We start from the raw sequence: 13,218 nt of genomic DNA on the forward strand, positions 1-13,218 counted from the left end.
AATACGCTAGACAAATAGAGAAAGGAGGTTGAGATGGCGGAAAGATAGAATCAGAGAGAGTTTGGGGAGACTAAGAGGCAGACATATGGCGCTTTTCCACTACACCGTTCCAGCACGACTCGACTCGCCTCGACTCGCCTCGACTCGCCTTGGTTCTTTTTGCGTTTCCACTAGGGAAAGTACCTGGTACCTGGTCCTTTTTTAGTACCTGCTCTGGTGAGGTTCCAAGCGAGCCAAGTCGGTACTAAAATGTGACGTCGACGCACTGCTGGCCGCTGATTGGTAGTTGTCGCTGGAAGCGTCATGAGCCGTCCCGCACAAGAATCAAACCCGGCATTTTTAAATACCGGCAGCAGCGTTACAACCATAGTTACATCCATACGGCTCAATTTTCTTGCTTTGTGTGAGACAAAAAGCAACATACAGCAGCAAGTACACCACTGCCTCCATGTCCTCCATTGTTTATGTGTTTTGTGTCGCGTATAAAACGAGGTCACAGTAGTTTCGCGGAGCCGTGCTATGACGACCCCGCCCACGTTGAGTAGGTACTTTTTTGTAATGGAAAAGGAACCTTGCCGAGTCGAGGCGAGTCGTGCTGAAACTGTGTAGTGGAAAAGCGCCAATAGAGAAGCATTAAGAAATAGAAAAAAAACAGGGAGCGAGGGATGACGAGAACCTTTCAGAGGGAGTTTGGAGTGCAGTGCAGAGTGTCAGCCAATCATTAGTGATAGCACGATCACTATCTTACAGTGAGGGAATGGCGAGGAGATGGAAGGATAGTACGCGTCTTTGGGAATAGAAGATGTCACGCACAATGCTTTTCTTGTCTTTCTGTTTTTCATATCCCAGTAGCTCTCTTTGTGTCCAACCGCATGCTGACTCGAGACATGAAACAAAGCAGCCAGAAGCCATTTATTTCAAATGAGAGCCGGGAGACAAGAAGCCATTGAGAGCATAGGAATGTCTGGTGAGAGAACTTAGTGGCATGGTGACAAACAGAAAGTTGAGCACGAGTTCAAGTTTATGTAAATACACAGCGATTCTTTGCAGCAGTGTCCAAGTGAAGGGCGGATGCCAATGCAAAACTTCTAGTTCCTATCAAGATTTTAGAGAAATTTTGTAGCAAGCGATACAGGACTTTGTTCCTCAGTTCAGTCACTGTCCTTCTACACTGCTTTGTTTTTGGTGCCTTTCTCTTTATCTCTTAATCTCTCTGTCCACTTCTACTTCCTTTCAGCCACTGCTAGCTCCCCCAGCTCTCTTGTCTTTTTTCTTGATTTTTTCCCCTCTCTTTTATTTCCTTTATTTATCCTCTCTCCCACTTACCAACACTGTATTTCACAGTCACACCATCTGTATCTCTTTCTTTGTCTTTCCTGTCGCCTCCTCTCTCTGATGCCGGGCGATGTTTGGGAATGCTACTGGCCAGGGCTCTTTGATTTCACCACCCTTCGCTTGCTCTGTGGCACATTTGAAAGGAGATACAGTAATCACACAAGTAGTGTAATGACAGATAATGCTTTGTGCCTTGGCATATCAAGCCGGGATTTGTGTGTTTGATGTGAGTTTCTGTAGTCATGCTTCTCATTCGAGTTCACATGAATGCATGCTTGTCTGTGTTCCAACTGCTTAATGCCTAAAGAAATCCCCTACAACCTGGTTTAAAAAAGCAGTGATAAACACCATTGTTACCTCACTGTTGCTGGCATTGTTTCTCAGTGAATGTAGGTCCTCTGAAAGCTACAATATTTGCTAAAATGTGTATTGGAAAAAAACAAGGAGCCAACAAATTGTGCACAGCATCCATGATATTGCTGTTCTTTATTGATATTATATGTTTTAAGTTTTACCTCAATATGTACATGTCGCATATATCTCCCCTTCTGTATAAATCATTGTGTGGAAATTGCAGTGTCTGCAGAAGATTGGTTAATTATTTGGCTGCTGATGTAGAGTTCAGAAACTGTACGTCCTATTTCAAGACTGCCATTTATAGTAAAGCCAAGACAACCCAGAATAGCCATCAACAGTGTCAGTATTAGCTATCATGAGGGTTTTCTGTGAAAAAAGACTGCTCTTTCTACACTTATTGATGGGTGCCCAAACTACCATTCAGCTTGTCTCTCAGGATCAGTCATATCTCCCAGGAATTACATCCTTAAGCAGCTATTATATTAAAGCTTTACATTCAGTTGGAATGTTCACTGCCAGTGCAGATGACATTCATAATGGCCTGCAAAAAGTGTGTGTGTTTGTGTGTGTGTGTGTGTGTGTGTGTGTGTGTGTGCGTGTGTGTGTGTGTGTGTGTGTTTGTGTGTGTGTGTGTGTGTGTGTGTGGTTGTGTGTGTGTGTGTGTGTGTGTGTGTGTGGACAAGGAAGAAATGTTATAAATACCAGAAAGCAACCAGGACTAATGCTAGGAGAATCCTTTATCCATCAGGGGGTTCATCAAACACACTTCACTCCTTCATCTACACCCTTTTCAGATACACCCCCTTTAAAAATCTTCCCATTCTGAAAACCTAGTTGTCATGACTAGCTAATATTATAAATAATGACTGTTGTGAGAAAATAAATCTCAATATCATATCTGGTCAAATATACCAGAAATATACGATCTCCAAATATATTAACAACATCATCTGTAAATAGAAGTTGGCCTCGCTGTGACCTGGATAAAAAAAAACCCCAGCTCGGCTGACTCAAAACTTTTCAATTTTCAACAGACTGACTGAGACATTTCTTTCTTCCTGTCTTTTCCAAGCATGAGCCTGATTATGCTCAGTGCATCCTTTATGTGCTGCTGTCGCCCTGGAAACCAGCCAAAACAGCCACCACCATCTGAGTAATGTGAGATCACCACAGTAACTTCAAATATGCTACATTGTGTACAACTCCAAATAACTTCACATTTGAAGTTGCTTCCACAACATTTTTTTCCACTTTTTGTTTCCTACAAGGTCTGAGGAGGCCAAAAAACTCAGTAATCATTGTCACAGAGAAAAAAACAACAACCTGAGTAACATAATGTTTTGCAAATATGTTCTGTATGGATGCTCTTTCAGAATTCGCTCATGCAGAATATACAGCAGTTGCATTTTGAGTGGCTTGGAAATATAAAAAGCTCTCTGCAAAGTTGTGCAATGAGCAGTGATAAATGATGGTGATCAACATTGTAATAAGGCTGAACAACAGCGGGCTTATCCTTTAAGCAAAAATTGAAAAATAACAAGGTGTCCAGCAGACAAAAATCCTCACATGAGCAATTTTCTTATGAACAGAAAATAAAACAAGTCCCAGAGAGATGACAATAAAACACTCCTGCATAATCAGTGCAGCACTGCTAAGTTAAATTACTTCAAGGTAAAGAACACAAAGCTAAATATTTGTCCAAAAACTCTAGTGTACATTTCTCCCTTCTTTCAGTTTTTTTTTTCCCCCCCAGTCTTTTATCTCTTCCTCTTCTCTCCCCAGGTGTTAAAAACACATTAGCCATCACTCCATCCCTCACCTTCTGTTTCTCTTTCTGAATTGCTTCCTATCATGGACCAGAGAGCCTGCGTCTGTAAATGTTTCAAACCTTAAGGGAACACATTGTATGCAGCCATCCGCGGCTAATCGTGTACTTTCAGAGTCTGACTTTTGGGATAATAGAGTGCTTCTTCCAATGCTCACATTTTAGCCATTATCTGTGGACAGGCAAGGTGGTGGAAAAGGAGAGTTTTCAATCTGTATTGCGTTTGTGTGTGTGTGTCTGTGTGTGTGCGCATGTGTGTAAATAACAGCTGGAAGCCACAACTTTGAACCAAAGGCTAGATGTAATGGAAGCAGCTATCGGACTCAATGCTGTTTTGATAAGAGCAACTTCACTGCTTAAGGGAATCTTTCTTTTCCTCTCGTTTTCTCGTTTCCACTGTTATACTGCCTTTTTTCTCTCTGTTATTCCATTTTCACTCTCCTCTTCATCCAATCTTTATTCTCCATCTCAGTTCCGCTCCTCTCTCTCTCTCTCTCTCCTGCTGAAAACATGTTTTCCTGTCTCCATCTGTTCCTTTCTGATACGACCACTCACTGATCCCAGTATCAGTACAGTTCAATCAAGTGCAATTTGTTGGCAGGAGATGTGAAAAAGAAACAATATGGCAAAGTACAAATGAATCCATAAATCCCCTTTCGCGTCTCTCTCTCTCTCTCTTTCTCATGATCTTTTCCCTCTTGCTTAATTGGCGATCTGTCTCACGTAACTGTAAAGTTCAGTGTTGTGTCTGTGCTTTGTATGTGTGTGTGTGTGTGTGTGTGTGTGTTTGTTTGTGTGTAATATTTTGGTCAAGGTGAAAGTCAGCAAACAAGAGTGGATTGTAAACTGCTTTCAGGGCCTGTAGAGAAGCTGCAGGCAGAGCTCTTTACCCCTGGTCAAAACACACTGATGCAATAATAGGAAGATCATCCAGGGGAAAAAATATGTACAAAGTCTTAACATACTGGTACTGTTTATATGATTTCAGGTTGGTTTGTATATTGTTATGTCCAAGACATATTATGGTTAGTAAATGAAAAACACCTACATGTCGTAATTTGTCTTCTGGGGTTTGTGTTTCTGTGTGTTTGTCTGTTTTCCTCCAGTTTACTGGCTGTGCACCTTACTTTCCCTTTGGCTATTGTCATAGTTATCAACTCAGACCTTCAGGCAGATGTGTGTGTGGCAGAAGGAAGGAAAACCTCGGCCTGAGTCAGGTGTGAACCGTGGGCAAGATAGAGAGTAAGAGAGAGAAAGGGAGAGAAAAGTATGCAAAATATAAGTGGGTGAAATCAACACGAAGGTACAACTGAATTAACAGTCATATTGACCGAAAAAAGACAAATTAACGAAGTGGAGCTCTCACAAAACATCACAACACAAGGAAGTAGTATAAAAAAAGAGGGTCCTTGCTCATAGTGTTTTACATAAAATTAGATTACTGTACTTGTATTATTGTAAGGTCAATTATACAATCATAAATGTGTGTGTGTGTGTGTGTGTGTGTGTGTGTGTGTGTGTGTGTGTGTGTGTGTGTGTGTGTGAATCTGCAATTTAATTATGTTTGCCTATTTAAAGTCATACATTATCATAATATTCAGGTTCTGCTTATTATTACTGTTTTATTTGTAGAGCATAACACTGAATTTGTACTCTGGAGAGACAGTCTTACCCATTGTCTTCTTGTTCAATTAGCTCAGGGCTGTTACTATTGATTGATAATCCTCAGGTTACATTGTCTTTATTTATTGTTATGTCTATTCACAGTTTCCAGTTTTTCCCCAAATAGAATAATGTGTTCTCCAAACAAAACATTTTCTAGAGGCACCTTTACTGCCTATAATAAATTCTGAATTAAATTAATACAATTAAAAAAGAAAACTGAACACATGCTGCCTTTAACTCTTTCCCAAAATGACCCTGCTGAGTATCTTTGTACAGTACTATTATTGTTAGTCCCTCAAGAATGCTGATGTTTCTGTAGTTGCAGATATCCAGTTGATATGTTATGTATTTCTAGACATTTTTTCTTATTCATCACATAAATTTGTAGTTATGTTAGCATGTATGAAAAGAAGATAGCTGTCTGGAATATGAGGATTAAATCAACAGCGGTGGATCAAACTTTAAAAAGTAAAACTGCAGCTCCAGTGTAATGTCTAGAAACTGTTGGTCCAATGTGTGTAGAGTTTACAGTCCAGCTTGACTTTCTTTCTGTTCTACTCCCTGCTTCTTGTCAAGTTGTATTTGCCAGCAGTGCCTCAGTCAGCGTGTCTGTGCACTTTTTGACAATGTCTCGTGTTTATTGCAGTATCTCTTGTTCTTTCTCACTTGATCAGTGTCTCCACAAATCAAAATCCTCTCCTCTGTTTTCTCTCATAACATCTATTTTTGTTTCACATTTCTTCTCTTCCCTTTTTCTCACTCCAAGCCTTTCTATTACTTTCCCTCCCTGGCTTCCTCCTTCCATTTCTACTATTCTTTCCTTCATTTTCCCTCCATCACACCCCTCCCTTCTTCTGTCTGTCTCTGTAAACCATAGACAGTGCTTGCCTGATAAGCCCTATGTCTTGAGAGCTTGTCAGCTGTGTCAGGGGTGTGGGTGAAGCCTGTCATTACATCTGTCCTCCTCCAGACTACTCTCCGAAACTCACTAAGGACCTGAAGACTGGTGCTCAGTCCACTGCAGTGTGTATATGTGTGTGTGTGTGTCTACCCGACTGTCTTAGTGTTTCATTATCAAGTCTTCCAGCTTACTTTGCAGAATCAATGTGGTATAATAAAATAGTCCTATTTGGTAGAGTGTACATAACAATTTTGACTGTCTCCCTACAGTAGGTGTCATGATATCTGTCCCTCAATCTGCTCACTATATCCTTTCACTTGTCCTGCCACACAGTTCATTATATAAACCCCTTTTCACACATGCCGTCTCACACATGCAATGTTCAGGAACATTTCCTGCATGGGGTTATGTGTGAATGTGAAGCAGGGATTAACATTCAGAGATACTGATAAAACAATTTCCCACTTAAAGACCTAGTAACACTTCAGGGAAAATGGCAGTATAGCTGTTTTATGAATGAAAGCAGTAACATTGCAATGACAGGCACATGACACATTACGTCCGTCTGATGAAAGATGCTTTCACGTGGAGTGAACAAACCAATTACTACTGATGATGTATTTGTGTCCGAGACTTGTTTACGGGAGACTTGCCGATGCTTTTACAACTTGCAAACTTAAACACTTTTCAAGAACACAGGCACTGGACAAAAACAGCTCCTCACCAGCCATGTTCTTGAAAATAATAAAAGACATCCTCTGCCGTAACCCCATCTTCTTCATTTTCTTCTTTTTCTTCTGTTGAGTTTATGGCAATTGAACAGCATATTCTTCTTATTCGGCATTGCCATGGCACGTGTCAAAAGGCACATGATGGAAACATATGTATGTATGAATGTTGAAAATGATTATCGATGCCTGAGAAGTTATCCCAGTAATATACCAGGAACTGTGTGTGAAAGAGGCTTTAAGACAATATCTGTCTGCTTGACATTCACCTCACTACCAACTGAATAAATACAGAAATACAGTGATGTTTTTTTGAGGGGCGAACTGCAGTTCACCAACAGCTCAGAAAGTTTTCCTTGAGGCCAACTGTCCTCCACTGGATGCTCAAATGCTCAGAAAAAAAACACATCTGAAAGTCAGTTTAGTGTCATTTCTCCGTCAAACCACTCAATGCTATTTAAACTGTGCTGATGCAATAAACCACACCCATCTGGTGTTTCAGCTGGCCAAAAAAAGTGCTAGGGATTATTTCAGATTCTTAGACAAAGAGATGAGCTCTCTGGAGCACACAGACAATTAAGCAACTTTATTGGTGCCATCATTTCATATACAGTTTGATGTACCTGCCTGTATCTCATTGTAGCTGTCACCACATATATTTTCTGCTAAGTTTGTCCTTGTTAGGCCAACATTTACTTCCTGTCTCCCCCCCTGTTCCATCTGTCTTCCTCCTCTCCCTCTCATCAGACATATTCTATAGTTGGACGATTACCCAGACTAACTCTGACAACCTGAAATGTGATAAATGACTCTCTCTTTCTTTCTCTTTCTCTTTCTCTCTCCCTCTGTCTCTTCTCTTTTTTCTAGATGTATATCCAAACCACCACCCTGACCATCTCTCTCAACCTGTCTGCTTCGGTGTCTCTGGGAATGCTGTATATGCCTAAGGTTTACATCATCCTCTTCCACCCCGAGCAGAATGTACCCAAACGAAAACGCAGCTTCAAGGTGAAGTGGTTTGAATGGTTAAATAATCAGAGTCTAATGTGATTATGTAACATTATTCAAGTCAAATTACTGTCTAAATGTGATGTATACTGATTGCAGTGGTGATAATAACTTTAACAAATACTGAGAAATGGAACTATAACTGAGTTAGAAAACCTAAATAGGCTCGTACCATGTGAATAGTATTCATTTAAAATTAATGGGTTTCTGAATGGATGCATGATGATACAGGCCATTGTGACAGCTGCCACCATGTCGGGGAAACTGACCCAGAAGGGAGGAGACCGGCCCAACGGAGAGGTGAAGACTGAACTGTGTGAGAGCATGGAGACCAACAGTGAGTAAGAGAACACCGAAGTTTTATAATTATACATATAATCAACTATTTCATCAGATATTTAACAAAATAATCTAAACTTTAAGGTCTTAAAATGTGTATTCACTAGTTTTTGCTGCTTTCATCAGCATATTTTATTCATTTAAATGTATATTAAAACCCAAGAGCTGGTGGCCTAACAATAAGTAAGGTTTAGTAATATGATTTAAAAGGAAAAAAACAAGGAGTGCTTTGGTAGCCGAATGATTACCACGCATGCCACATAATCGCTGCGTCCCTGATTCAACGGCAAGGGACTGCTTTGCTACATGGCATTCTTCTCTCTTTCTCCCTGTTTCCTGTCGGCCTCTATGCCATAGTACTTCTAAATAAAGGCAAAAATGCCCAAGACAAATCTTTAAATTTTTTAAAAAAAAGACCACACAAAAAACGTTTATGCTATATAATGTTTACATAATAAACAGTACATGGACATGGGTGTGCTCTTTAAGTTTGCAGGAATTACAATTGCTCTTACTTAAATTGACTAGTTTGATCATTGTAACATTTTATAATTATGCATATGAACATATAATTCTCATGCACAACAATACACAACATTTTCTACAGAGGTTTAAACAGAATAGAAATGAATTGGAAACATGTATGTTTGATTATGATGCAGTGTACTTGCATTTGCCTTCTGAATCAAATACTTTGTCTCACCCTCCCAAAGGCGGGTAAAGCATCTACTGTATTTTCACTTTATTTTTATGTCATAATAGGGTAGTGCCACACAATCTCTTGAGATATTTTCTCTTGGGTACATTTATGCCTAGATATGCAGTTTGTGTTTTGCTTTAATTGAGTTGAGTTTATTTTCAATGTGAAAATTAATTTCACGCCTGACTTTTTTGCACGTCCAAACAGCTGCAACAGTGACAGTTTTTAAATAGCATGGCGTGTTTTCATCAAGCTCTGACAGTGACGTACATCCACATCCGTGCTACATCCACTTCAAAGCTCCAGTTTGTGTTAAAGTGGCTCTCCTATGTCAGCAATAACAGACTGAATGACAGGAATGCGTGTGTGTGTGTGTGTGTGTGTGTGTGTGTGTATGTGTGTGTGTGTGCATGAACATGCATGTCTCAGTTTGTGTTCATGCATGATTATCTGTATGTGTGTGTACAGTCTGCACACATGATTTTGTATAAGTCTCCATCAAACTATATGTGGATTTAGGTGTCCTGTGTGTGCACAGGTAGTGTATGAGCATGTCTGTCTTCATGTGTAATCACACACGTGTCATTTTTTGCATGTTCTAACATCGTATGCAGGTGTGTAATAGGTTACAGAGTTGTGACGGCAAACAGTGTTTTCCTGTCAGCACTTTAACAGCATCAGTGAAGGGAACAGGTCACAGTTCATTCATTTAGCCAACAGTTACAGCACTTTATCATCTCCTCAGCTACTTCACTTTGCAAATTAACAAGGTGTATATGGAGCAGGCAACACCTTGTGTATTTAACAGTGAGGGGCACGATGCATGCTTAAGAGTCGCTCCTTTTTTAGTTACATGACATTTTGCTTCTTTTTTTTCTTTTTTCTTTTTTTCCCATCAAGGTCCTTTTTCCATTATTCCAGCAGTATGATGGCAGTTGAAAGACAGAAAAACAATATAAATGAAAGGGTTGTATGAAAGCATCAGAGTATAACAATAGAACAGTTAGAGGCCCGCGGTTGCTGCAAAAACATTGACATTTACCATGGAACGCTTGAGGGGACACAAGACATAATGGGTTTGACAAAAAGCCCCAACAACTCAGGTGGACTGTGGATGTGACACTGTTACATGACCGTCTCTAGCTAAATCTGCTCTTAACTGCTCTTTCCTGTTTCTTTTCCTCTTCCCCCTTCTCCCTCCCTCCAATATGTCTCTTTTCATTTGCTTTCCCTCTCGTCCTTTTCTGTCCCTTTTCACTTCATTTGTTTCTCATCTTGACACACTTTCTCTTTCTTCTGGTCATCTTCTTTCTACTCCACCTACACTTGCTATTGCTACTCATCTTTACACACCCCGCTCTCCCTTCCTTCTCTCCACCTTCCTTTCTTCATTTAGCTTCATCAACTAAGACGACATATGTCAGCTACAGCAATCATGCCATCTAAAGGGACCACAGAAGATGGAGAGAGAGGGGTATTGGACAGGAGAGGAGGCGTGTCTTGGGGCAGGGCCAAGTGAAAGAAGGAGCCGTCATTCTTAGCCAATCGGAACAGCCAGACAGACAGAGCGCCCAATGGAATCCAAGCATGAGACATTTTGTATTGTTCCGCATCAAACCACAGAGAGGTGGGACCACATAAACAGCCAGTCGGTGTGCCTGCTTTCCTGCTGCTCACAGCTCATTGGTCCTACCATGAACTTACCTGTTTTAAAAAAATAATAATTCAAAAAAGTGACATCAAGAAAAAAGTGACATACCATAGGACACTGTGGTGGACAGAATAACTATTAAAACATACAACAACAAAAAAAAGAATAAAAAAGAGAAAAAAAAACTAAAAACACTCAGAAATCATGTAGACATTATATTTAAAAGGGCAAAGGTTGGGCCGGGAAAGAGATTTAACAGATAACATTTTAAAAAGATATTTAAAAAGAGAAATGTAAGAGAAAATCTATGAGACTCAAACATGTTTGTTGTTATTCTCTACTTGTAAGTATTTTTGTGGTTGTGACGATTTTTTCATTCTTGTCTCACCGTTGTCTGATGGATCGCCCTTGCATAATGAGATGAGTGTGTTTCCTTATGCTGTCTTGGCTAACTGAGTTGTAGCCTTGGGTTGTGAAACTGTAAAATGCCATGGTTGAAGCATGCCAGTTTTTATACAAAAAGGAGATTTATTTATAATAAAGGAATGTTTTGCAAATGTGTAGGTTGGTGGTCGTGCTTTTGAAAAAGTGAGCGTGACCTGTTGAGCTTTGAAAGTGATCACTTTGCAGATTAACTGTTCTTCAATGATCTATAGATAGATGGATGCATACAGACAAACAGACACATCATGTACTAGTTAATGAAAAAATGTCAATTTTACAAGTGAATTGTGAATACATATGTTCTTCATATATATTTTTACTTAGTAACAGATTCTGACAATGGATCATCCCTCCAGACATCAGCTCTACGGCACATACATACAGTACCAGTCTTGGACACTTTTCCATTCACTTGAAAGAGAAAGTGTGTCTAAACTTTTGACTGGTACTGTATGTATACTGGATCCTGCTTATTATACTGTATGTGGCTTATAGTAGATTACTGTTTGTTTTTTTACATTCTTTTCCCCACATTTTAGTAAAATTGGCCACCACTTTGGTCCAGACTTAAATATCTCAACACCTAATGGATGGATTGCCACGAAAGTTTGCACAAACATTCATGGTCCTCAGAGGATGATGTCTACTGACTTTGTTGAACCAGAAGGTCAACATTTTTGGTTTAGAGTGACATGTGTTGACAACCATTGGATGAACAGCCATGAGAACTGATACAGATATTCAGTGTCCCTCTCAGGATGAATTGTAATAACTTTGCTAGTCGCAGGGCACACAATTAAAAAACAATTGCACATTTCTACCACACAGGTAACGTAGTTTAAAGAAATCATCATATTTCACTGCGGTAAATGTTTCCTTTAAGTCTCCTCTGCCCTCTTCCTCAACATCCCTCAGTTAGTGTGGCGATCTCCCCACAGAGATGTTGCTGCAGAGCGACCTGCCAGAGAGAGAACGCCTGGAAGGACTGTTAGAGTGAATGAAAGAGAAAGATATTAGAGAAAAGTGGGCAGAAATTCCCTTGCTGTACACCTGTAACAACTCACAACCCACCAAATGTCCAAGCTTCAAAAATACATGAGAGCTAGAGAAAGAGACTACATCAGTGAATCTATTCTTGCTGGAGAGGAACGGTCAATAATGCTGAAGGCAAAGTGAAAGGACAAATCACTGCGTTTACAGGAGGATGGTGTGCCCTACACACAGAAGGTGGATGATAAGGTGTGAAATTCTTTGTGTGTGTGTGTGTGTGTGTGTGTGTGTGTATGTGTGTGTGTGTGTGTGTGTGTGTGTGTTTGCAGTTTGTTTTAGATGCCACGAAATGCCCCCTTGTTGAAAATGTTGGACCATGAAATACCATCAAATGTTACAGTTTTAGAAAACATCTCTCATACTTTCTAGAGTTTTCTTGTCACTCATCCAAAGTTACCCTGGGAATTGCTGAAAACCCCCACCTGAAGCAGATGTTTGTAACCACAGTTTTATGTCAGGCAATTGATTCATGTAAACAGAGGCTGGATTAGCTGTCTAACAAATGCAATGAAATGGGTAACTGTCGAGGGACCTAGGGCCGCGTCTTTTGACACTTGTTTGTCATCACACATGTAAATCTGTCTGAAATCCACCAAGGGTGCTCCAGTGTTTGCTGAAAGAAAGCAGATGGTGGATATTTTGACCTTGTTGTCACTTAGTCAGTGAGTGGTACAGCTGGTTCATGCACAGGATGGATTTAGTGTGATTAATTAGCAGTAAATCAGACTGACAAAAGTGACAGGGCACAGGTGTGGAACACTTATAAGCAGATAGGCAACTTTAAACCAGCTTTTACTTCATTTAATTCATTCAATTCTCTTTAATTTCATGCTTTCAATGTTATTTTATCTTATTGAATTAATATCATGTTATTTATTTGTATGTATATTACAGTCACTTTTAATTTAATTTAAATTAATCAATTAAATTAAATTAATTTTACAAGAGAGTCACTTTTGTTAGGGCCCATAATAACAGATTTTCTTGTAGTTTGGTTTACATTAAATTATTATATCTTAGGCGACTTTAAAAATGGAACTTGATGAAGCTAGTTGCATGATGCTGATGTGACATATTGATAAACATGTTCTATGATCAAATTCAACTTTATGAAATGACTGACTGAATCAGTTTCTATAATTATATAGTTGTTCTAAAACACCCACTTGCAAATGCAAATAATGTCTGGATGCAGGTTCTCTACCAGATGTGATT

General features: G+C 39.7%; 1 protein-coding gene across 3 annotated transcripts in view; it reads left to right on the top strand.

Annotated features, from left to right (window-relative positions):
• Positions 1–10,304, top strand: part of grm8a (glutamate receptor, metabotropic 8a) — a 230,335-nt gene extending 220,031 nt beyond the window's left edge. For all 3 annotated transcript variants that reach the window (XM_062443400.1, XM_062443401.1, XM_062443402.1), the window contains 3 exons: positions 7,679–7,819; positions 8,051–8,156; positions 10,255–10,304. In XM_062443400.1, coding sequence (XP_062299384.1) covers positions 7,679–7,819; positions 8,051–8,156; positions 10,255–10,304 — 297 coding nt within the window. The remainder of the gene's footprint in view (positions 1–7,678; positions 7,820–8,050; positions 8,157–10,254) is intronic.
• Positions 10,305–13,218: the final 2,914 nt, after the last annotated feature.

This window comes from Scomber scombrus, chromosome 22 (assembly GCF_963691925.1).
Source record: "Scomber scombrus chromosome 22, fScoSco1.1, whole genome shotgun sequence".
Lineage (NCBI taxonomy): Eukaryota > Metazoa > Chordata > Actinopteri > Scombriformes > Scombridae > Scomber > Scomber scombrus.